At 32.4% G+C, this 27,007-nt stretch overlaps 1 protein-coding gene across 1 annotated transcript; it reads left to right on the top strand.

Annotated features, from left to right (window-relative positions):
* Positions 1-5,133: 5,133 nt before the first annotated feature.
* LOC125058465 (very-long-chain 3-oxoacyl-CoA reductase) lies at positions 5,134-26,305 on the top strand. Its single transcript, XM_047662555.1, has 7 exons — positions 5,134-5,506; positions 15,678-15,724; positions 16,676-16,751; positions 17,406-17,571; positions 21,963-22,131; positions 22,558-22,871; positions 26,006-26,305. The coding sequence occupies exons 1-7, from the start codon at positions 5,353-5,355 to the stop codon at positions 26,025-26,027; spliced, it is 948 nt and encodes a 315-aa protein (XP_047518511.1). The 5' UTR covers positions 5,134-5,352; the 3' UTR covers positions 26,028-26,305.
* The last annotated feature ends 702 nt before the right edge of the window (positions 26,306-27,007 follow it).

The following is a 27,007-nucleotide window of genomic DNA, read 5'->3' on the forward strand; positions in this document are numbered from 1 at the left end:
TTTGAAAGGCGATAAGTCTCACTTTAAATGTCACAAATAAATATTTAAATATCTACTCGTAATGTATACATTTTATTTTATATATATGAAAATTTATGTTTAATACATATTTATTTCGTAATAAGGTAACATAAATTAATATAACAAGAAACAATAATTAACCTTAAAATATATTATTAAAAGGAGTCCCTTTAGGCAATGTTCCGAAGATACTGGCAGCGTTCTCCCTTTGAATAATTCTTTGCTCTTCGGTCTCCTGTTTTGCTATTTCCTTAAAAAGCCTTATAGCGTTAGGACCCCACGGACCAAGGGTCTCGACACCGAATGGAATAAAATCATATTTGGAGCCTAAATACCCCTGTATTTGCATGCTTTAGCTTTTTCAGCCGCTTCACAAAAAAAAATTAAATTTATTTAAACAAAATTAAACTAAGAACATAATATGACAAAGAAAACATAAACTTAAACCTTTTTAAAATAAATTATTAGTAATGCGATTCTTGTGAATTCAGTCAGTGTGCAATTAAATAGATTAGTCTTATGTGTAATAGTATTAAGGGGTGCGAAAGACGCGCGTAAATGGTGCTTCTTTAAGTAAATTTGTACCCGCTCGCGCCACTGCTAGCAATTGCGACCACAGCGAGTGTGATTATTTGTTACTCGCAGTGGGAATGTCTCGCCAACATTTCCTCATTATGAACTCTACCTCTGAGGACCTTAAAAAAATATAGTGCGATAGCAAGGTTACATCTAGCTGGTATCCTACTATACAACCCAAGACAAACAAAGTTGGAACCGGGTAAAATGGGTAAACTCCACTCCATGATTTCGTAACTTGAATATTCATGAAATAAAAATTGTCAGGTAAGTAAGCAAAGAAAGCCGACTCACTCCGTGCCTATAATAGACGCAGTTCAAACAACATAAATTATTTATTAAAGCAATTTATCCTAGCTTCTGGGTAATGTAATTATAATATGGTATATTATAATTTTATTACATTACCGTTGCGCTGCCATCCTATCATGATCAAATGGTACAAGCCAGCATTTAAACGCAATACGTACTCTTACACCCTAAGGGTTGAGCTCCTCTATCACGCTGAAGAATATAACAATTAATAATAATATAAGTATTAATCCAAGTATTAACTTGGAGGACTTTGTAGTAGTATATAGACGGTACTTTTTTCGACTTTCATAATTTTGAAATGTTCTGAAGGGCGGTGTGATTTCATACACCAAAGAAGATTAAACTTACGTATAGAGTACTTTATAATAAGTTCATTGAATACGTTTTAGTTTTAAAAGTAAAGAAAAAACTTATCAGCATTTGTCTCTATCTTTTACATGAGTTTTCGTTCGCTATTTTAACTCGAGTATTTTCGAGAACCAATACAGATTTCGTCTCTACAGAGCAATAATACGGAGCATTTGCTGTAACAAAGGAAGAGCAAATGTTGCTTCAGGATATTCTTGTGGTAAGCACTGATTTGACAAAGGGTTCCAAGATATATTTATTGTTGAAGTTACTTCGTTTATTTACATTTTGCAATGGAAAATGTATGTTATAAAATCTTTAACATTTTATTATAACGTATAACGTACATAACTGTTAGGTTATAGGTAAACAGAATCATTTAATAAATAAGCCATACTTCACAGTGAATGGCAGTGTTGGTTTAGTGGTTTCAGAGTGAGGCACACATTCCTGAGGTCGTTGGTTCGAACCCCCGCTGTGCACCTATAGACTTTCTGTGTGTGCATTTAGCACTCGTTTGAACGGTAAAGGAAAAATCGTGAGCAAAAAGTCGACGGTCGGAAGTACAGAAGACTTACCTACTTGCCTATTAGAAAAACAAATGATCACCAAACATACAGGAATCTGAGCCGTTAATGTCCTATAACCCCTAGATGGGGCAGAGGGCGTCCACAGTGAGCCTCCATCGCGTTCGGTCTTGAGCCTCGTATTACCTCGCTCCAAGTCTTTCCGGATCTCTTTGCCTCGTCTGCGACTGTGCGGCGCCAGGTTTGCTTGGGACGGCTACGCTTCCGCTTTCCTTGCGGGTTCCAATCAAGCGCCTGCTTGGGAATATGATTGGGATCCCTTCGAAGTGTATGGCCTATCCAATTCCACTTGCGTCGCTTGATCTGCTGGCTTGAGCTGGTGGTAGAGCCACTCGTTTTTATAAATTTTAATTAGGGTATACCACAAGCAAGTTAACACTCCTACGTCCCTGTTAAGAATGGACTGAAGAGGTGTATTTGTTTCCATGTATACAACGTTTTTACACGAAAGTGATACCACTTTCAAGTGATAACAAACACGGTACAAATCTTAGGCCCATTCTATACTTAACAAATTAAGTTGACCCCGCTGTTGCTTGTATGGATAACATCTTCAGTAATTAATCCTCAAAGGTTTCATACAGCATCAGAAGATAATTTAAAGGCCAATTTACGTTAACTGGACTTTAATTTTCTTTTAAAATAGACACAACCAAATAAATTTTAACTTCAACCGATATTCGCCCGTACAACGTCCCGCTGACTCGGAACACACCATAAACAATGCCTTAGAATCGTGAGTAAATAAATGACAAAGGAAAATACAGGCGTCCGTCGCTTTCATTGAAATTCATGAGGCAGCAACGAAAACTTGAGAAAATAACCTTTCAACATATTTTAGGCTACCGGTCAAGTCGGTTTTATATTTAAAGTAAGTGTTCCGGGATTTTATTTAAATTAGAGTCGACAGGCCAAGATTTATCTTCTGCAATTTTTATTTTACATGTGATTTTAATAATTTAATCACCTAGACTATGAAATATTTTGAGAACAAATACCAAATAAACAGATGTTAAACACATTTTGTCTATTCAGTCTATCTTTTGGACACTCTGTCACAACCTGAAAGAGAAAGCTCATTTGCGATAATGGCCTTTTAATTCCGCTGAGCTAGGTTTTAATAACTGCATTAAGCTATGATCATAAATATCACAAAAAAATAGATTTTGTAGTTTTAGTAGATATCTAAAGTACCTAATTTTATAATTATTTTATTAATTAATTAATGATTATATTATTCCTTCCGCAATTACCTTGTACGTACATCTACATATTATGTATTAAAACCCGGCAACGCACTAGCAAACTTCTTGGCAGTTGTCCCTAGGCGACGATTAGCATTTTAAAAAGCTCAATATTTTTCTTACACCCTTTCACGAAATTTGTTTAATATGAAAACAAAATCACTTTATCGGAAGAATAAAGGCCCATTTCCACCCGCCACTGTCTTACACTTTTAATTAAAACATGTCGCGAAGTTTCAAAGTTATTTTGACGATACTAAAGCTTATAGGAAATTAATTAAGGCAGCGCCGCTAAAGTTCAATTTCTCCTCTTAATGGAAGTTTGAATAACTATAAGATTCACTGATGTATTGTGTGCGCTAATCATAATTGGAAACTTTAGTGATTATAATTATCGAAAATACTAAGATATTTTTTTAAATATGGAATTTAATTTTTTTTTTCAATAAAAAACGTGAGCACAGTGGTATAGGCTTGTAGTATTTGTGTCATCTAATTATTTCGATATCATAAACTAGTTTTCTTATTAGTATAAAATGGCATAGACATAAAGGTCAAAGTATATAATACGCAAAAAGGATTTGATTATATTAGAATTAATATAATAATAAAATTTATTCTCTTGCCCGTATATTTTTGTTGTCATTTCTGAAGAATAGAATTCATTTTCTTTATTCTCACACATTTTTAAGCAATAGTAATTAAGAATATTTTGAAACCAAACCTATGAATGGCGCCAAAACCCAACGTCATATACGCATTACGCATGCGTTTTTTTTTTAATTCGCTTTCCGAGCAGATTTAGTACATTCGACCATACCACCTTGTCCTACCTATTATTTACCATTTATTAAATTCCACAATCTCTTATCTCAAATGTTTAGTAAAATATTATTACATAGCTAACGCATCCGCCATTTTTTATTTATTAAGCTGGTCCCATTTGATTTTTTTATGTTTAATCTATGTACATAACCTAGATACGAAGCCAATATCTGAACTCTGTTATAAATAAAATTAAAATATTTTTAATGCCATGTTGATTTTACAAGGGTAAAAAACTATTGTAGTAGTGGTATTTCTTACATTTATTTTTCTGTTTTCTATTGAACTGCTTATAACATAATTTGTTGCAGACTATATTGTACTTGTTTGTTTTAAAACAATAACATCCATTGTTATATGCAGTCAAAAAACCTATTTCACTCCGTGCATAGAAACTACAAAAGTTTTTAATTTTATTAAACCGCACAGGTTCTTCATATTATGACAATATATTATTCCATATTTTTTCGTTCCGTACTCGTATGAGTACGATACTAGTCTCGATTTCGTTATATATTAGGGATTATTTTCAAAATACAGGGTATCAAGTTATTCCTGTTCTTTTAGTTAGTTTATATACGTATAATGTATATGCGACGCAGGCAGAAGTCTCGATAAATAATCGTTTATAAATTAGTTCAAGGGTTCTCATAACATGTTTAGACTTCGGACAGACACTGCGGAAAATACCGATTTATATAACAATCTTATAACTCCACAAACATGTATAGTGTATACCTAGTTATTAACTATTGAAATAATTATCTAGGAATTTTACCGTATGTTTGTACTACGTATATCATATATGCTTTGTGAATAACGAACGGAAATCATAGTAAATGTAATTATTATGATTGCACTCTTATATGAAAGTGCTCTATTATCTCTTTTTGTCAAATTCTGATTTCATTATGATGAAAAGAGACTAATGAGTACGCTTGAGCTTGATTTTTTTTATAAATAAGGGGGTTAATCTATTCCTGTTTGTTTTATCTAAATACGAACATTTCTATTAATAAGAGTTGTATTGGCCCAAATTATACTTTATACATAACCCAATAAATTAAACTAAAAAACACTCTTTACTTCAAATTTATTCATATTAAAATTTAAATTCATTCGAATGACGTCACAGTGGTTGTTATCTAATTAGTGGTAAAGCGAAATAGTAATATGCTCCCTTCCTTGTCTATGCCGGGAAAGAGTCAGTCGGAAATTAAATAAACTGCCGTAGCAGAGAGCAGCCGCGCTAGCCGCTATAATATTATTTTGTGACGTTTTCGACTTCCAGCGCATGTGAAGTGTGAACTTTCTTTGAACGTGAAACGTCAGCGCAGTGCGCATGCGATAATTGTGTCAGTCGGCCGAGTGAAGTGTTTCACTCTTACACATAATAACCTAAAATTATAAACTAAAAATTGTTTTATTCATAAAATATGGCTCACTACGGGTATTTAGAAAAATTAGGACTTGCATTTGCATTGGCATTATTATTTTATATAGTTAAATGTATTGTAAATGTGGTGTATACTTATGTTATTGGACCTGTTGTAAATAAGGTGGACTTCAAATCTAAAGGAAAATGGGCATGTAAGTACAGAATATTTTTTATTCCTAAAATAAGCGTGTAACTTTTGACATTGGTTCAAGTGCAAATAAGTAATCATTTTATCAACCACAAGGTGATTGACCCTTAGTTGACCTACAATGTACACAATGCGTAATGCGACAAGAATATAAATACATATTATACACCAGGATTGAAATTTTGAACGGTTTCATTAATTTAAACAGCATATAGTAGGTAGCCAGGTAGCCTGCAAGGTGATTAGTATTTTCATTAATATTTTTGTACAGAAAGTTAATTTTGGCTTGTATTCACACCATATAATATGTATGCATTATAACTTTGTTAAACACTTTCACTTATGAAATATTACGTTTACTATAGGTTGTTTACCTGCTATTCTGTGGTAAAAGTGGACGGACCTACTTAGCCACATTTATTCACTTTCACTGCCCACAGCTCGGAGAAAATAAATTACATCATAATTTGCTATATTTATAGCTTGCTTATAACAATATGTATAACAAAAATATATATATATAACTAATTTGTGTAAATGTATATTACAAATCAGAAAGAAGATAATAAGGAGGTTGTGCCTTTCTTTGTCCATTTTATTTATTATAAAATATGTTATAATTGACTTCCATAAGAACGGATTATGATATTTTGAGAAAACTTGTAAGATTCCATAAGATTATTTAAATGTTAAAAACATTTAATTAGTTGCAAGTTATTTCAAAATACTGGTAGTTGCCTAAAAATGGTGTAATTTATATCCAATTAGAAATATCATCATACTATGTAACAACAATTAAAATTAAATTCAGGCATGCTCTAAAAGTTATTAAAGCTATAGTTTAAGTTTTATATTAGCTTAATTGTAAAAAGCTTCAGTAAATAGTACACTGATTGAGAATTTAAAATAAAATGATTAATTCTCAAATGTATTTATCTCATGATAAACACCATAAGCACATAATATATTCTATTGAAATGCAGCTCAATTATGTAAGGAATTAGATCAATGCAGGAAAAACAAAGGTCATTTGTATTATGTACAAACTAGGTATTAGGTATTAAAAGATTAGACCTAATATGTTATTAAGGTCTTGCTTGCTTTTGCTTCATGAATATAAATTAAAGGTCACCCTTCACTTGCATATTACGTATATTTTTTTGTAATTAATTGTAATAAGTATATTTTAAATTACGCCTCTACCCAACGTAGTTAGTAACTGCAGTTAATCCCAAGTGTTTGAATGGTAAATTTTCCATATGGAGACACAAGATGGGAGATACATTGCTGCATATATAATACATAGTAAATTTTTATTTATAGGCTCTAGCCCAACACATACTAATGTGTCCACCCTTTCGTACCAACGACACAATTATTGTTTATTCCGAAGTTCGGAAGCAAGAATAAAGCTCCGGTCTCTGGGTTAAACGCACTACGCGAACCTAACCTATAGAAGCAGTGTAGATACTTGAAATTCTATGATGAATTTAAGTGTTTAACACCTGACGTAATATAGAGGTTTATACGGTGATAATATATTTAAACTCTTAATCAAAACCGTGATAATATAATATCTTAACTCTAAAATATAGTGTTGAGGCTTATCACGAAGTTGCGATAAGCCACGTTTATTGCATGTCAAAGTGGCACTGGTACAGTTTATTTAACATATTCTATAATAGTACATCCTACGACTGCGTGAATTAAAATACTAACAATGTCTGTTATATTGTCTTTGCGACGGTTCCGACGTCGATAATTTTTTCCTTCCTCTAAGGAAGATTCCCTTTTTATGGACAATGTACACCGCCACCTATCGGGCGACCTGGACTAATGCTTTGCGTACATGCAAAAAGTTCGTCCGTTGTTTAAATTGGCCAGCCCGAAGTCCCGATCTCAATCCAATTGATGTCGACGAGAAAGATCAGTGCAATTTTCTCCACAAAACATCTTCTGATGTCTCAAAAGAGTCATTATAGAAGAGTGGGAACGTATTCCTCAAAATCCTTTTAAAAACATCGTTAAATTAGAGCTGTGATTTTGGCAAGTGGAGGTCACACTCGTTATTAGGTTTTTGCATTTGTAACTTATTATTTGTACATGGCGTAGGTACATGGGTTTTGAAGAATTCATCAAATATGTATAAATTGTCAGAATTTTCCACGATTATAAGAACGACATCAGACGATTAAATTTCATTTAATTAACTGAAATTTATTAACTTCATAAACTATTAAATAATAATAGCCTTTATTCGAGTACTATAATTTAAGTAACATTAAGTTTTTGTTTAATACTAGTACACGACTTTCGAAAGATTTTCCCCGCTATCTCTTTTTTTTTCATGATCCCAGGTTTCTCGTGGGCGTCGTCTCCTTTTTCTGCCCACTGGGCCATTCCAAGGACCTTATTGACCTTAAATACATATATTTAAATTAGATAGGTATCTTAATTTTTGTTAGAAATGGAATATAATATGCCTCTTCTTTCCTTGGTATGGACCTGTAATGAAATTAGGTCACAATCTAATGACGTAATCTTGGATAGTTTATAGGTTGACTTGATGCGATTTTGGCTTAAATTTTGTACTCGTCGTCAAAGTCGAATTGTTAATAAAGACGGTAATGGCCGATGGCCTACATAGACTTGCTGCATTTTTAGTCTCAATTGCATTTTGAAGTCGGGTACCGCTTTTTAGTAAAATTAGACACGCAAATATTCTTAAATTATATTTTTGGTTGTAACTTGCTTAGTTGGTACGTAATTAGACAGGTTTTAAAAACTGGTCTTAGTTATTTGATTTTAAATCATTGTAAAACTAATAAATCATTACTTCGTACACTTGAATATGGAAAATTATCATATTTTTTTAGTTCTTAACATAAAAAATTATATATATTACCTGTTCTCGTTATATAAATATAACATCACAAAGTGTCATACGATCATCATATGCCTATTAAGGTAATGAGCTCGTATGCTTACTACATTTCATATATTACTATAGTAATTTTTTATGGTATGAATATCTTTGCTTTTTGTAGTAATTACATCTAGTCTTATACGACATATTCCATGGCATAGTGTCCGAAATGTGAACAATAAACCAATTTATTACTAAATCTGGACTAAAAATAGAAAATAATCCAAATAGCATACCAATTATTTCATTCTTCACTTACACCCTTTATAAAAACTCAATCGGTGCTGTGAACCTTTTAAAATAATGTGCTCTTTTTCTCAAATTTATTGTTTCGTCCAGAGTATTTACGCTATGTTAAAGAGAGATAGATCACTGCGTTTGTTTGATTATATTTTAATGAATATTACGATGTCGATAGCTAATTGTCGTATGTTATTTTGTTGAAAAATTCCTTAGCTACTACTAATCACTTAACGTTATGACGTCAAAACAGAGTATGCCCTGAAACGCTCTAACGACGTTATTCTGGCTGCTAAGGGTGTATCGATCTAAGCCACTGGGGCTTTCTGGGGCTTTCCGGTCAGTCAGTGTTTAGACTGGACTGACTGCAGACTTTAGGTTGGAAAAACTGTTCACCATCCTTCCTCTAATCGTCCTTATTGCAATATGTCCCAGCTCATTGTATAAAAAAATATTAATACCTGTGCAAGTATAAATTAGTCAAGGTTGCCCGACAAAAATTTCCGTAATTTTAAATCCCTCAACTGATTGCTATTTTAAATATTATTTCCTGCTGGCCTTTATGTTAAATTTATCTGTATTTTTTCTGTTTCCTTGAGCAAAATATTAATGGTAAAGTTTAATATTATATTTATTGCCGCTTTCGAAAAACCTGTGACGATAAAAACGTATATTTATACATATATTATTTGTAAAATTGTATTTATAATGTATTTTTAGTACAATCAACCTGTTATAAATTTTACTATAATATTTAAATTGAATACATCATTTCGGGACTCGCACTTTTAGATTAACACCGCCTAATTGATGATTTTAATTAATGGTTGTTAATTATTACGCCCATGTACTTATATTTAATAACATTTTTATTATATTGAAAATATGGTGTAATGTGCAAAGCTGGTCGTTGTCTGAATCACAAAATATTTTAAGAATTTAAAGTTTTACTTGTTTCTATTATCTCAAAAATTATATTATTATTAGTTCACGTATTTGTACTTATAATAAAACAGTCTAGTTGTAAAGTGGCCCTCACAGTTAATCGATTTAAAGGCAGAGATTTTAATCGTTATAATATAACAAATTATAATTTTTTTCAACTAGATCCTTTCCATTATATAGGTCTTATAAGGGCCCTTTTTTCTACCTCTCAAAACTGTACGAACTCATATAACCCTTTGATATCGAGTTGATCGACATAATTTTATTAAGTAAGTCCTGTTTTTTTCTATAATTTGTCATTTTCATTGCAATTGCATTGCATTCAATTCATGTGAGTTCAAATTCAAAATCATTTATTCATTTAGGTAAAACAATGTACACTTATGAACGTTAATAAAGAAATACATATTAAATGCTAAATGCTTCTAATTTTACACTTACTGCCAGTTCTCAAATCAAGGGCGTAGAACGGACGAGAAGAACTGGCAATAAAATCTCCGCCACTCTTTACAATCGCCAAGTTTTTTGTTTTACAAAATGTTTGTAAGGAGCTGCAAGCATTACACCATGATCCACATGACATCTTAAGTAATTTATAGTTAATTAATAATAAAAAAACAAATATTTGTTCTCTATCAGCAGTAGGCATAGTGAAATACGAGCACGCACTTACATTCTCGTGGGAACAACACGCAAATACATAGTCGAAACAACTAACATAACCGCATACACGAATTCAAGTCCGACCAGTTTACGTTAGCGCCCTGAATTTATTTTTATTAGAATCCCGACTAATGAATATTTCATTACAGTATAGATTTTATACACAACTGGTCGTTGGACACAATCCCAACTGATGTTAAGTACAAGGCACACCTCTCCAGAAGATGTCTGATTAACTGTCTCTTCAATGATTCTATGTATATAATTCTTAAGGAAACTCGACGAGGGCAAAGAGTTTCACACCTTTCCCAAGGAACAACGATAATATATACTTTGATGTAGCTTTAGATACTACTAATTGTACTGCTACTAACTGTATTCTGTTAAGATTAAATATTTTATATTCTTGTATTTATTAAGAATTAATTTACTGGGTAACTCTACTACACTATGAGAATAATATTATTAAACTCAGTTTGATTCTACCATTAAAATAGTAGTAAAGGCTGTAGGGTCTTAGAAATCAATATTATTTAAGGGATATTTCTAAATTACACCACTTTTATGTCCAAGGATTTACTTTCAACGGTTCCCTGAACAGAGGGTAGACAGTTTTAAACTTTATTAATGGTAATTTATCTAATACAATTTCGCTTCTGGAGAGCCCTATTAAAATTCCACTAAATTACAAAGCCCCGTAACACGGCTCGCTGGAGAAATTTAGAACATTTAATTACTTATTACATTTTAATATTTAAGATTTTATCTTAAAATTTAGATTTTTAATGCCGTTTTAATACTTTTTGAGCTTGGCGAAGAGTTAAGCGGGATTCGGAAGTGTTTTAAACTGGGTGAATCGGTATCGATTAAAAGTTTCACTCGAAGTATCGCTCGTTGTTGGCTAACATTTTTTATTTTGGGCCAAACAATTGCCGATTTTTGAAGAGGCCTTAATGAATCTTTAGTTTATATTAAGAAATTGAATATGTGTTCCCAGAGTATTAGGTCAAATAATATTAGGACCTTACATATGAAATTGACGTTTTGTCGTACACACTTTGACCTCAAATATCTCCTCTTTAGTTAGGAATTCCAAATAAATTGTATTACAGCTATTTACTCGTGCATTTTTTTTCGAAAAGCATGATTTATTTCATTTTTTTTCTTTACATCACTCTACTATAGATATTTACGATTATGAGTTCCACCAGTGCTGCAGAAACTCGAAGGACTAATTGAAGGATTTTGAACATACAAAACACAAATTTCATATGTAAAGACATCATTATCATCATCATTATAATGTTAGAACGAACATGTTTAACTAAGAAATACGCAATTACATACGTATTTACCCACTTGAAAAACCGAGTTAAAATCTCTCAGACCCACTCGATCATAACTCGGCTTAAGAAATATATTAATATAAAAGTATTTCCTATTTACATTTCATCTCATAAACGGAATGCAATGATATCTCGAGGTAAGAGCAATATTATGTAATGTTCCGTGAATGCACAGCCCCACGTGAACGTGTGCGGAGAATAATTCTATTTCCTCTAAAGCAGATGAAATAAGTGATATTTTTGTATTATAGCTATCAATAGTTATTCGTAATAATAGTTCGTAAATAAAGGTTTCCTTCCCACTCTCGCTTCCATTGATATATGTAAAAATGTAATGCTAAATCTGGTAGAAAGCAAAAGTATGTAGAGTGTTCGAAAATCGTTATCGTTAATATTGCGTTTCTCTAGCAGTTTACGCGAAGTGGAACTAAAAAATTTATATACTTAGCTAGGAAGTCAACTATAGGTGGACATCCTATACGTCATATTTGTATAGAAATACACGCAATCTACAGGCGTTCTCCTGTATGTAACACGTCTTAATAGGTACATTTAAAATTAATATCCCAATTTAAAAAAAAACTAATTGTAAATCGAAACAATTAGTCCATATGAACACGCTAAAATTTCATCAAAATCGGTCTGTTTAGGAGGAGTTTAACAACACACGCACATAATTATGTATATTAAGATATATTTGAATACAAAAATTAAATTCACTCGTAAGATTTTAAGAATTGTATTCATCGCTAAAATAATATTCAATATATATAAACAGGAATTACACGTGGTCGAAACCAGCTAAACACGTCACTTTAAACATGATGACCGGAAATTTTTTGCATAACATGCATCTTTTTGCACCTTATTGGTATAAAAATAGAACTCATTTTTGTTACTGGATCGATGTATGATAGCGCAACCAAGACTTTCACTTAAGCACCTTTGAACGAAACCGGCTTTTAGTGCTATCCATAAATGCATATTTTTGACGTGACAACGTCTTATAAATCGATGGAGCCGGCTGCACGCACGAAAAAACATGACTCATGCGGCGTTACCTGGCTCTGAGGCGTTCCATTTTCCATTCACAGAGAGGCACAATCGGACTCCGCGCTCTTCAGCGTTCGACATCTGTCTCTCTCCTACTTGAGTGAGCGATTCGTCACGTTGTCACGTTCAACTATCGTCAGTAAACCGACTTTACAGACAACCGATTTTTTGTAAATGTTTCATTGTTTATATTGATATCAAGGACTTACTCTGTAACTATACCGGCAGCGACCGTCCCAATAAGGAACTTTTGTACGCGATTCCAAGGTTGTGACATAAGTAAATAACTACACACAAACACGTTGGAATCTGTATCGCTGACGCTATTGAAAGTTGCAGTCAAGGCTCTACTGATCTTAACCTTAAAAATAACCGTTTGACATTAATTAAAAAAACATATTATGGGATAAAAAAAACAATTTATTTTTGTTTTAATGTATGGTTTTGTATATTATGGTAACGAAGTGTAAATAAATAAATAAAAATTTATTAGATTTTGTTTTAGTTGACGAGTACATGTACATCGATGTAATTTTGATTATGATGTTTTATAATAAGGTTTTGAACAGTGTTAGTGTAAGATTCAATACAATTTGGAGTCAAACTAAGGGTTAAGTTTTGTTTCTGAATACATTTAGTGTGCTGGAAATCTTTGTGAGTCAATAACATATTTGTATTGAACTTGTGATAGAAAGACGATTCTATCAAAAAGATAGCTCCAACTTCGTATTATTCCGTGTTAATTCGGTCGTAGCGTGATACGCTAAATGGATTATTACACCCAAAAAATTTCAATTCAAATATTTAGAGGGCTTTCAACCAAACTCTTTCGCCTTATAATATTGAAAAACATATTTCTTGTATTTGACATCTATATAAATACTACCAAAGAAAACTTATTTACTCTGATTTTTTATTCCGTAGAATTATGACATTTCATAAGTGTTGCTACTTAAAAAGTTCTCCACTGAAAAAGGGACAATTTTGACTTATTATTACCCTCAAGGTAATAAAAAATTGCTACGTATTTTTTATGTTTTACCTACAAAAAGGTAATTCTAAATATTTACTTACTCATGTCACCTAATACAAAAATAACAAATATTTCAATATCACGAACAATATATCGAATTAACTATAATTACTTTATTTTATTCTTTAGCTGGCATCACTTGCTACTAATTCCAGGCTTAGTTAACCTTTAAAAAAAATGTTATCTTTACTTGTGCGTTTTTACTGTTTGTGATGGGACGTAATTATCACTCGCCGTTAAACCACTTTTAATGTGGAGCACCGCACTTAATAAAATGGATACATTAACTAACAATAAAATGTATGTAAGACTCAGAAAAATGTGCCCGGCCAAAAAGGTTTGCCATCTCTGACATGTCAAAAAATGATAGCTGTCAGAATTCTACGGAATTAAAAATCAGAGTATACTATGTTTGATTTCAGAACAAATTATACTCCAAACAAGCTGCATAATAATGTAGTACCTACTGCATTCGTAGCTCAATCCACGTGTCGTATCAATTACGAATTATGCAAACAACCTGGTTTAAACGTTTTGTTTATGTTAGCTTATTTAGCTTCTGTAAATTAATCAGCATTTATAGTAATGTAAATGCATGGTCTGCATTTCTTTCTTAAAACGAGCAATTTAACTCATGAAATTGATGTAAGAAAAATTATATAATAAAAATAATAATAATAATATTTGGGCGGCTGATACGGCCATGGTTAATATAAGCTTTTTACATTTCTATTTCATAACTCATACTCCTGACGGTTGTCCGACACGATCAAAGTAACATGAGAGAAAGCCCCCAGCTTTCTCATCCGAGGCATGGATGCGTATGCGCATGGTTATACGTCAATTTTGTAACTAAAAATACCTTGAACTGTTGGAGATGTTTCCAATGACGTATCATATGGTTTATGGACTCAGTTTCCGCACTTAGACGCTCAATAGGTCCGTTGTAAATGACGTATCTTAAATTTTAGTGTTATTTTTCGTTGTTCAGCTGTTTGAAATAGTTAAATAGCACTCGCCTATAGTGAAAACAAGGACGAACATACAGAAATCTGGCCTCTTTCTGGTTCTCTTCGACTTTATTAGAGATACTAGTGGACCCGACAGACGTTGTCCTGCATGATATTTCAAGCGATTAGTAAAGCAAAGTATGAAAGTACCGACTGCAGCGCCATCTGACGGGCTGATTTGTGAATCTAAACCATTCCCAGATCCCCTTGAACACACACAAAAAATTTCATCAAAATCGGTGCAGTCGTTTGAGAGAAGTTCAGTGACATACACACTCACAGAAGAATTATATATATAAAGATATAGTAATAAATATTCTTAAAACAAACATTAAACATATCATTTGAAATATAATTACATTATTGAAATCGCAATTCATGTGTCCTTTTTTTTGTCCTCGTCATTGTGTTATATGTTTTAATTGCTTTGTTTTGTTCCATTGTATATGTCTAATTAATTGTACATATTATGTTGTTTTAAACAAGTAGTTTAGCGCATACATTATTTTTTATTCCTTACAGTAGCTGTCTGGTAGAAATCGCTCGAAAGCGATAAGGCCGCTAGTTGGTCTCCTTTTCATTTAATTGTTTGACTTGCAACGAAGTGTAAATAAATAAACAGAAAACATAATTGATTAACGTAAAGTTCAAGTTAAAACCAAAGTTTTCGTATTAATATATTAAGACGTAGTTGCTTTTTCTCGGTAGATCGCTAATTGAAGTAAATATTTAAGTGGTTTAACTTTCTTTTGCATTAGATATTCTAGCAAAGTCTTAGGGCTGGTTAGGGTTAAACTTATACGTGGTATTTTAAAGAATCTTTAAGTCGTCTGACATTACTAATTCAATTATATTTAATATAAACCTTTTTAAAATTCGTAACAAATTCATAGTTTCAAAAGGCTAATCAATTGAAGTTTTTGGATGAAATTATATAATATTATATTTCTTTGTTTTAGTGGTAACCGGAAGCACTGATGGCATTGGAAAGGAATATGCTAAAGAGGTAATTTATACAAAATGCTAATTTTAAATTAAAACGTTAATCAACGTTTTAACATTTTACTTAGATATTTTTCACTAATTACTAGTAAAAATATCCTTTTCACAATTAATATGAAACTTCCTTCTATTGCTACATTTCAACATATTTCAATAATAGAAGTAGGTAACCGATCACCGACCTATAATCCGAGATGGGAATTAAACACAGATAGATTATATATTATTTTCTTTTCCGTAAAAAAAAGCCAACACGCTCTACGACAAAATGTTATATCTCGGAACAAATAAAATATAGTTCCACAGCCTTTAAGAGCCAAATAATATATAAGATTATAAAATAACTATTGGTATTTTTAATTGACCTAAAAGATTAGTGAAAGCGAGCGAAAATATTCTCTGCTTCGAACTAATAATCTACTTAAAATAAATGGTACCTAATAAATTCGGATCGCTTATGTCGTAAGAATTAATTTGGTATTTTGTCATAGCAAATTTGTTACTTTAACTCCAGGTAACTATAGAATAGATAATTACACAAATGTACTTTATTAATATCTAAGGTATGTTGACTTATAATTAAGACTGAGTGAAGTGTTTGGACCAGTGGCGTATACCTAGGACTTAGGTCTGGGCCTCAGATTTCTGTATCTGTTTCGTGATCATTTGTATTTCTAACCAGGTGATTCGAGTGAGGTGTCTGTCTGTGCCTGTCTGACCAAAACTTCTCACGTATGATTAGAATATATATTTTAGGTTGGTTCTCGTGCACGGTATTAACTTCCTATTTTCTTTAATTTTCCCGTTTGATTGAAAGATATCTTCCTTGATCCTTTAATATTTTACTAGGAGTAAAATACCGCATGTTCTTTAAAAACTGCTGACTGAGTATGAAATTTTAATAGATTCTCTCGTGAGCATTTTTAAATTTTCTATAATATTTTATCATTCACAGTTGGCTGCCCGCGGCTGTGATATAGTTCTAGTCAGTCGTTCTATGGATAAATTGAAAGCGACTGCTACGGAAATACGTAAGTAATACTTAGACACTTTTTATTGTTATCATAGAATCTTTTAAAATAATGGCCCAAACAAACAAAGCATTGAAGATATGTGTAAATTTCGGAGTAATAAATAAAAATGGCGATTTCTTTGCTTAATAACTCGTTCAGCCGTCATGCGCTACACTTAGGGAATGCAATCTCGATTTGAGATCGGTAATTCGAGATCTCGTAGGATTAAGAATTATAATCTCGTGAAAATGTCGAGATCGCGCCATGTTACGCTTCGAAATTGATCTCGAAAAATGGCACGGGATCGGAATTGCATCCCCTATTTTTGATAGATAATGATGTATTGAAATAATGTTTTATTAAAGTAATGGATGACTCATTCAATTAAGGCTTCTACGCGTTTTTCTAAATAATAAATCGCCCTGCAGGTGCCTCAATACAAATTAACAACAACATGCAACAAAGACTTGCATGTATTTTTTTGCGATCGCGGTAGCACTTATTATTAAATTTTTACTATGTCATTAAACCTAAAACGCTTGCTGTATCACCAGCGAAACGTACGTAAAGTATAGTGGCTTTATTTGTGGTTTTTAAGCCAGCGGTAATTAATTGTTTGTAAGATCAAACCACCGCATTAACCAGCTCGATAAGCAATTACTTTCTTTACAGAAAACGACTACAAAGTGAATACCAAAATAGTTCAAGCTGACTTCAGCGAAGAGGGAATTTACGACAAGATCTCCAAAGAAATAGCTGATCTAGAAATAGGAACCCTAGTCAATAACGTTGGTATCTCCTACAGTTATCCTGAATATTTCACGGATATACCCGACTGGTAAGATGCACGTGTAATATTAATACATTTCCTTACAAGATATAACCCATCTTTTTTATATATTTTTTTTTTTCAGCTTTACAGATTATGACTACGGTATATAAGTTTAACTACTGTAAATGTTGATTAGTTTATTTCCCTATTCTATAACGATAATGTTTTTTTTTTTAAATCGAAGCCAAACCCTTTTTTCTACATTTCTTAAGCTGGAGAACGGGAACGATTTCGTTATTTCCTTTGAGTATTTGCAGTTAATTACAATATAGAGACTTAATAATCTGTTAAGAGATAGTAACATTTTAAATAACGTACTTTCTGCTTGTGTCTATCGTGCTTAAATTATTATAATTGGCTACAATCATTAGTTAATATTCAAGGTCGTAAGACAATATTTCTTTACCTCATCATAATTATTTTCACACAATTGATCATTATCTAATTATGAGAATGTAAATGCATTAAAAAAGCCGTATAAATATAATCAATGGCAACGTGTGATTTTTGTATAGAAAGCCCTTTTTTAGCCAACTTCAAGATCTACGTATAGTAATTACAAATGTGATTTTGTTAGAAAAACTCGGGAGACTTAAAATCTTTTTCGCTCTCCTTAAAGGCCGATTTACATTATCTTAGTGTTTAGGAGAGTGCTTTAGGATAGTACTTTAGTTGAAACATGTAAACGCTACTTGCTTTAGTAAACGCTACGCTAAAGAACTTGCCTTTCAAGTTGTACTAAAGCACTCTCCTAAACACTAAGATAATGTAAATCGGCCTTAAGAGTGATTATCACGAAATTATTAATCGTATAGAAAAACAGAGGATCACTTTTAGTAACACGTATAACAAATTCTGCCTTATACCTCGTATATTGAAACCATTTCAATGGCGTTTCAGGATCTATAAGTTCGAAAATAACGTGAAAATTGAAAGTATAAAACCGCACTTGAAAACAATTTTCAAGTGGAGCAGGTGCACTAGTGCCATATGAAATAAGTGCTTGAACTGAAATATTATATCGAGCAATCGTCGCTTCAGCTAGGATTATTTCTGGAACTGCATTCTTTTGTCGCTCTCGCAGTAAAGACATCGATTTTATTAGCATATGCAAGTATGCCAGTGCTCTGAATCTATTGTATCTAGTTATCATTGAGCGCGCAGCTAGAATGGTTAAAAACTGTCGGTTCCTAGTAGTATCTTGAATTTCAGTATTGTTTTAAACCTCACATTTGTATGAATTAACGAGTTTTATAGGTACTCAAAGACACTATATTGGCGCTGTAAGGAAAATAAATCAGGGATTTAGTATTTATTACTGGGGTGTTTTAGTTTATACTTTGCTGTAAGGGAGCGTTCAACCCCCCTCCCCCATGTAACTCGCCGTAACGTTTTTCAGTACCCAAGTATAGTAAAACGGTTTCGTGACCATCTTGTGACTCTTCAGTTACTATTATGTGGTGTAAGTCGAAAATAATATTAACAATAACGTGTAATTCAATTCCCGCCCCGCATCGTAACGTTTTACAAAACCCCCCCCCCCCCCCTCACAAAATTCGTCACGTAATACTTGAACGCTCCCTAAGTCACTATTGAGTGTGATGTTAAATCACTCACTAAATAGAAAATAAGAATATTAAATGAAATGTCGGCAACGCACTAGTGTTGGCCTAGTGGCTTTAGTGACCCTCATACCTGTGTTCGTGTGTTCGAATCATATGTGTAAGAATTGAATTTTCTTTCTGTGTGTGTAATTAGCTCAAGCCTACGGTGAAGTCTAACATCGTGAGGAAACTGGCATGGCTCAAAACCAAATATCGATGACATGTGTCACACACAGAAAGCTGATCACCACTATGTACACTATTTTTTCTTGAGATGAACGAAACAAATAAACTTTACTCTATGTACACAGATTCTACAAATTAGTATAAAGCCGTCGGGTCGGGGCACACGTCCAAGTATTTTTTATTAAGCGCATAGACGTAACCTACGCTCCGAGCCGAGTTGTTATCTTATACGAATCTTCCTAAGGTCTAATTAATACGGGCTCTAATTAGTTCAGCTCCAACGGTTTAATCGTGCAAGTGTAAATGATACTTTACATAATTAAATATTAGCTGCCGCTCACAGCGTCACCCACATTTCGTATATTTCGGTAGTTGCGTCGTTTTCTATAATAACTACAAACACATTATATTCTACTCAGTTTACATAAAACCATAATTAATTATAGACTTAAGTGATGGTCTAGAAAGGTTTAGACCTTCAGGAATCATACTATTTATAATATATATAATATATATATTATACATACTAAAATGCCCAATTAGGATTGATTCGAGCGAGCATAGTAAACGCGGTAAATATATGAGCTTCTGATTAGATCTATTGTGAACTTTATCTGAATAGTCTAACTAACGAACATTTATGAAAAAATATAATGAAATATAAAACCCTCTTTTTAATTGCAATGTCAGAAACAATATTGTATTTACGGTGATAATAGGCCAAACAAAATGATTTTCATTCCATTTAATCTACAAATGGATTTTGTAAAACCAATTAATATGTATGATCTAATTAATTATTATTCCGTAATTGTTTGATACGTGATGGTGGAGTGAGGATTGCTAAATCGATCGGCCATTTGTTACCTGATTAACATCACTCTACGAATGATCTAGTTATCTTACACGTAGGTATGTAATTATACAATTAAATTTATTGAAAAATCTTTAATAATTATAATAGTTATTTCCTTTCCTCGGATTAGAACTGAAAATTGAAAATTTACAATTTATTTCCGCTAAAATACAATCAAAATATTAGGTAATTTAAGTTCACTTATGAACGTCACAACAAAAAATGATTCATGCATTATTATTGCCAGTTCTCTAAAGGTGATATCAGACGGTTCACTCGAATGATTGTTCACTCGAGTGAATGCTTCTTTTTTTTTCATTCTATGTTCACACGGCTTAGACGAAATGATACAGAAATGAACATTCATTGTTCTTTCTTTTAAATATGTCATCGAATGAAGTCGTACGTCTTGGAATTAGTTTAATTTGTGATCATTTAATCAAAGAGTTGACAAAAAAGAAGCAAAGAAAACGTCGACGGTGGTGGGTGGGACCATGGATTGAAAGAAGAAATTTATTAGGAGCTTCCAATACATTGTTGAGAGAACTAGCCGTTGAAGATCCTGATTCATATTGTAATCATCCGTTAATAAAGAAAGAAAACACTTTAATGAGAGATAGCATACCTACCCGGATAAAACAAAAAAAAACAGAAAAAAAAAGTTATAACTTCGTCGACAACGTGATGTCCGTCGGCTACAGGACTCGAAACAAAATGGCCGAATCCGAATGAACGTTCTCTCAGTGTTCAGACCGTTCATTTCTCGTTCATTCGGAGTGGGAATGAAAGATACCGGATGCCAATATCCAACACTGTTGGATCGGTTCACTAATGAATTCATTCGGCACTCGTGTTTCATTTTTTGTTCAGACATTTCATTTCGAGTGAAATGTACCGAATGAAAGGTGAAAATGAACAAAAAATGAACCGTCTGATATCACCTTAATCAAGGGCGTAGAAAGAGACCTGACAATATACTCTCCGTCACTCTTATCGCCAAGGTTTTTTTTACAAACTGTTTGTAAGCACCTGCAACCATTACATGATGCTCCTCGTCACAAGCAGTTAATTGTTGTAATTAAATAATAATGAATAAAAAAAATAAGAAAATGGAACCTCTATCAGCATGGCGCGATGAAATAGGGGCATTCACTTACATTACTATGAGAACACGTAGTCTCCAGATTAATCATAAATGCAGATTATTCCTGTTTGCCTACTTATATAAAAATACGAGTGTATATACAAGTAAGGGAGCGTTCAAGTATTACGTAACGCAATTTTTGGAGATTATTGGATCCTGCCTCATGTAACGCGCCGTAACGTTTTTCTGTACCCAAGTATAATAAAACATTTCGTGACCACCTAGTGACTCTCTATGACTAAAAGTTACCATTTTGTGGTGTATAGTACTGGAAAGTCGAAAATAATATTAACAATATCGCGTAATTCACTCCCCGCCCCGCATCGTAACGTTTTACAAAAGACCCCCCCCCCCCCAAATTCGTAACGTAATACTTGAACGCTCCCTAATTAACAACACACTTTGACAAATTATAAAACGGTACAGAACACTATGATTAACTATCCAATACGTTATCCTCCCGTCTGTCAAAGAAAGTTATTAGAATTTGACATACAGCAGTAACTCGTGCTAAGTCTGATACTGCTGAAGTCCTTCCACGTGAACTAAGTCGTGCAACAGCCAGCTTTAGATAAAAATAAAAAGTATTTAATTATTTTATTAATAGGGAGAACACCGTAACAACAATGATAAGAGCGAACATGGTATCAGTGACACGGATGACTGGTATCATCCTACCTGATATGGTGAAACGAGGCAAGGGTGTGGTCATCAACATCGGATCTGGCTCTTCTCTCATACCCAGCCCCTTGTTGACAGTCTACGCGGCTTGTAAGGTAGGAATAAGGCTATTTCCATTAAATAATAGTGCATTGATAATTTCCTTACACCGCTCCCTTTCATAGTATAATCTTAACTAATTGAAGTTATTTAGAAAGTAGAGGTAAGAGAGTAGTATACGTTGCTTATTTCTGATTAATTAAGTAGCTTTAATTTTTAATAAACTACTGTTGAAAAATGTAATTCTGTAATTACATTTAAGTAAACTTTTTGTCTTCAGATTAAAAAAGCAGACCTTGAATTTTAATGCTTTAATTACATATGAATTGAACACTCAATATCGCTAATTAAACTGCTAAACAAGTCATGTCCGTAAGATTTTTGTTACAAAAAAACTGGTATTACTAGTATCATAAAGTGGCATTTTTTGTCAATTATAATATTATTAGTATAATTTGTTCACGTAATTTTATTGTTTCCAGGCGTATGTAGACAAATTTTCCGAAGGAATTGACATGGAATACAATAAAAAGGGTATTATCGTTCAATGCGTCCTTCCGGGTTTTGTATGCTCGAATATGTCGGGTATCCGTCGCGCTTCGCTATTAGCACCCACTGCGAAGACTTTTGTAAAGTCTGCCATCAGCCTCGTTGGCACCACGTCAAAAACAGTTGGTTACTTCCCTCATGCTATCTTCGTTAACACCATCAACTCAATTTACGGAATGTCAGGGAGGTTTGCTGTCTGGCTGATCACCAGGTCCATGGAGAACACTCGTCGGAAGGCGTTGAAAAAGTACAAAAACAAGTAATTGTATAGTAAACATTGGTTATCAGCTGTACCTTTAGCACGAATAGAATTTTTTGTATGAAGACCTTGAACAGCACTCCATCTGTATATTTCAAACTAAAAAACGGAGTACCTACATCATTCGTTCTCGAATAGTTTTCGTATTGTGTACCAAATAAATAGAGTCAAAACTAGCGATATCGTATCGTGAAAGCATCGTATACTTGACGTAGCTACCGAAATATTTGTGCTAAGGGTACTTGACTTCTTAACGGTTCGAAAACGTAGCCTCATCTTTAAATAGATAAGAAATAAGACCGTTTTTATTCTTATTCTTTTTATTATTGACACCTAAATCGCTAATCTTTTCGAATCGTCTGGATTGACTGTTGGGAATATTCATACATTTTGGAGACTCAATCGAATGGCACACCTAATAGGTACATCCGTTTTCCAAATGCTTAAAATCATCGGTTTTTGCTTCTCTATGAACTGTGTTTCCTAGTGGTAATTTAGAATTTGTTTAAACATGGTTCGGAATGGTCGCTGCTATTTTCAAAATAATGAATATAACCTACCAACTTGAATATTATTCGACTAATTCCACTAAAAAATGTATTTTAAGAGTACGGTCAAAATTACCGTTTTATATTATGTAAATATTTGGTGAACAATATGCTTTAGATACGGGATGGTGATCTAAGTTAAGTCTTGTATAAACATAGGAATATTTTATGTTATAACCAAAGATTTTAGGTGATTTGGGATGGTCCCATTTTAGTTTTATCACTGCCGTTACATTTTTAATAGGCTGTGTATTGCATTTAGAATAAGTGGATTGATTGAGACTAACTAAAAACTGTAGATTATTTGAATTGTATGCTTTGCTATACAAATCTGTTAATTTTCAAAATTAAAAATCTACATATTTTAAATTTCAGAAAAATAAGAAATTAAATTGTTTTTATAGCAGTTTTGAAGCAAGGTTATTGCGTTCTTATGAAGATATTAAACGTCTTTCTTTGGCACGTGGCAACATCGCTTCAAATACTTAAGTCTCAATAAATCCAAAATGCCATTTGCTTCTAGTAGTTTGGGATTGTTTACCTATTTAAATAAATTGGTGGAAATGAAAACTTTGTATTATTTTCCCGGTGAAGGTTTTACATACTAGCTATCTAACCCGTGACTTTGCTTATGATACAATTAAAGGATAGTTTGTCCTTAAAATTTTCTAATATTCAGCTGTAAGTAAATGCTATTATAAGCGAAAATATATTTTAGAAATAAACCGGTGATGGCTTTTCTGTAATTATTATATTCGTTATCAATCAATGTTACAACAATATTGATCAATTAACCAATGTTCTATCGTACCTTAATTGTACAATAACGAATTCCAGCTTTCAACTAAATTCGCAAACGACGTTAATTATACATATAATATTAGGATTATAATTAAACAGAAATGTGGATGTTATAGTTACACGTTTAATTGTTGTTAATAATTAATATTATGTACATTATTATCACTGTCCAGGGAATTAGTTGGATAATACACGAAACAATGGTTTCATTTGATTGTGATTGGAATTAAAAACGGATGGTCGCCAGCTACACGAAAAACACTAGCGATTTTTGTTTCGTTTTATATGTTCCCTTTACGTTGTCGTGAGTAAGCCCTCATCGAAAGTCATAATAAATCTTTGACTGAACATTTTCTCGCGTTAGGTTCATTTTCACGCGTAACAAGTGTTTTAGAATTGCCGCCAATTCACGAAAACAAATGACAAATTAATGCAATATACTAAATTAGGTTACCAAAGAGTTCTAAAATTGAAATTCAAAAAAAGTTTTCATAAGCAATGTTTCTAACTGGCCAATTCTAAAAAAATTCAGTGTTACCCACGTATAAACGAAACTTACGACTCAAGTAAACACAAGTAGGTATTGTTGAATAAAGAAGTAGTGAAGTAAAAGAAGGTAATGCAATTTTACGACAAAATATTTGTTTCATGTTTTCGAAGATCATATATAAGGTCCTTTATCTAATTTCAAAATAGTAAATGCTTAAACGCCTGTGTCATTACTGCAGCACTATTGGCGTTTTAAGTCCTTTAACACTTCAATATGACATTCCTGCGTCTGTTTTGTTTCACGGGGTATCAACCCGAGACTTTGATACATAGGTAGGTTACTAACATAAACAATGCTGGTTTGAAGGCGTATCAGAAAACTGGTATTTGTATAATGAGGCCTTGACAAAGCAATTAATAGCCTGACGCCACAGCGAAATTTATCGGACTTCGCTCTGTGACCTCTAAACATGTAGATGCTTAGAGGAATTTCGTTAATAATTCGTATAAATATGTATATAAAAGTACTGTGTGCATTTACCCATTGGCGTCTAGAAATATATTCAAAATTCGCTCCGAGTTACCAAGCAGCGTTTCAATTTCTGACTAGGAATGTGTATTATAAATCTACGCACGCCATGTATCACCGATACACCTCTATAGCCTTCTAGAAGAGTCTACTCTTCGTAAATAGCACGGAAATAGTTATCGGAACACCCCTGTTGAGATCTGAGTAAGATCCGAATGTGTGTGGTGTGGGGTGTTCCGAATACTTCATCAAAAATTGAAACAAACTATATTTGTCGCACAATTGGTGCGATATCTATATTACCCTTTATTATAAATACAGTTTAATATGTCCTACATAAGGCGCCCTTCCCTGTTTCTTGATATAATTATAATATGCTTCGCAGAGACGCGTTTTTGACAAATCTTTGTAAAATTGAATAGGGTTTACTGTATAAAAATGATAATATTATTATCATTATTATTATTTATTTATTTATTCAGATAAAATAATCCATCATTCCATCCATCCATCAATATAATTTCAGACGTCGTTTCAGACGACAAAATATTAACTGTAAAAATGTAATCTCAGATTTTTTATCGTATTCGAGCACTTAGTTGTCTAATGTATTATTCGGCCAGCGACTAACTTTATGCGTCTAATAAAAGCTTACCTAACACCCGTAGCTAGCAACTTTTACTAAGTTTATAAAATTCAATTTATTCAAATCAATTAAGTGCTTTTTTATGTATAATATATTTATTTTATTTCAGGAGAGAGAAAAACATTGCTTGATACACTACATGCGTTCGGAATTAAATTATTTGACGTCATCGAAAAATATACTTGACAGGCGTTTTTGCTATGTACCAAACGTATTTAATAAGGTTTATAATGAATATTTATGAGGAACATAATAGGTATATATCTTCTTTATTGAAAACCGCGTCAGGAGTTAGACAAATATATGTTTTTTGGTACATCATTTCCTGATATAGTTTTGAAGCATTTTATTATTTACTATACTCTTATAGAATATTAAGTGAAGTTTTTTAAACATGAATTAAATTATTTATATATGTAAATAAATATATGTAACCATTTAAAACTACTTCATACACTAATTACTCACCTACGGGGTAAAAATTTTAAGGTGTTGCTTAATTCATAGTCTGTGATCTCATGGAGAAAAAAAATAAAAAAATTAATTTTGATATTTTTGTTACTTATTAAAAAATATTTTAGAATAATAAATGTTATAATCTTTTCAATGGTGTTTAAATAAAACTTTTTAACTATATCTATTTTCCCCTTTAGTTTTCTTCTTTTTTGTCCATTAGTCTACGTTTATACAATTAAATTTGTAAAAAAATTGTTTTTTTATATTGTCTAGGGTATCCGTGTATCATATAGACTTATACTGTCACTACAATATATATGTAAATATATATAATATACAAACAACATATATTATATTTCTATGCAGAATGAATTAACGTTTTGACCTCTTTTCTCATTTCAAACTTTTTTTCTAATTTGCCATAACAGTTATGACAACGGTCAAAACATCAAAATTTTCAGAGCAAAAAAGATATTAAAATGTTAAATTAAAAAGTGGATAATAACCAAATTATGTAAGAATTAAAAATGATAGTACATACACACACTATGCCGTCTTAAAACATGTCAAAATCTCAGCCTGCCGGATGTGGGCTAAGTTTTAATTTAAACCAACTTTTGATGATTATCGGATCTATTGTAATCCTGGTACTGCT

The sequence above is a fragment of the Pieris napi genome, chromosome 2, assembly GCF_905475465.1.
Source record: "Pieris napi chromosome 2, ilPieNapi1.2, whole genome shotgun sequence".
In the NCBI taxonomy this organism is placed as follows: domain Eukaryota; kingdom Metazoa; phylum Arthropoda; class Insecta; order Lepidoptera; family Pieridae; genus Pieris; species Pieris napi.

Excerpts from the sequence above, each read along its gene's own strand:
- LOC125058465 (XM_047662555.1), top strand. The coding sequence starts at position 5,353 with ATGGCTCACTACGGGTATTTAGAAAAATTAGGACTTGCATTTGCATTG. Across the intron at positions 15,725-16,675 it reads GAAAGGAATATGCTAAAGAG|TTGGCTGCCCGCGGCTGTGA; the intron begins GTAATTTATACA and ends TATCATTCACAG. Across the intron at positions 22,872-26,005 it reads CGTCGGAAGGCGTTGAAAAA|GAGAGAGAAAAACATTGCTT; the intron begins GTACAAAAACAA and ends ATTTTATTTCAG.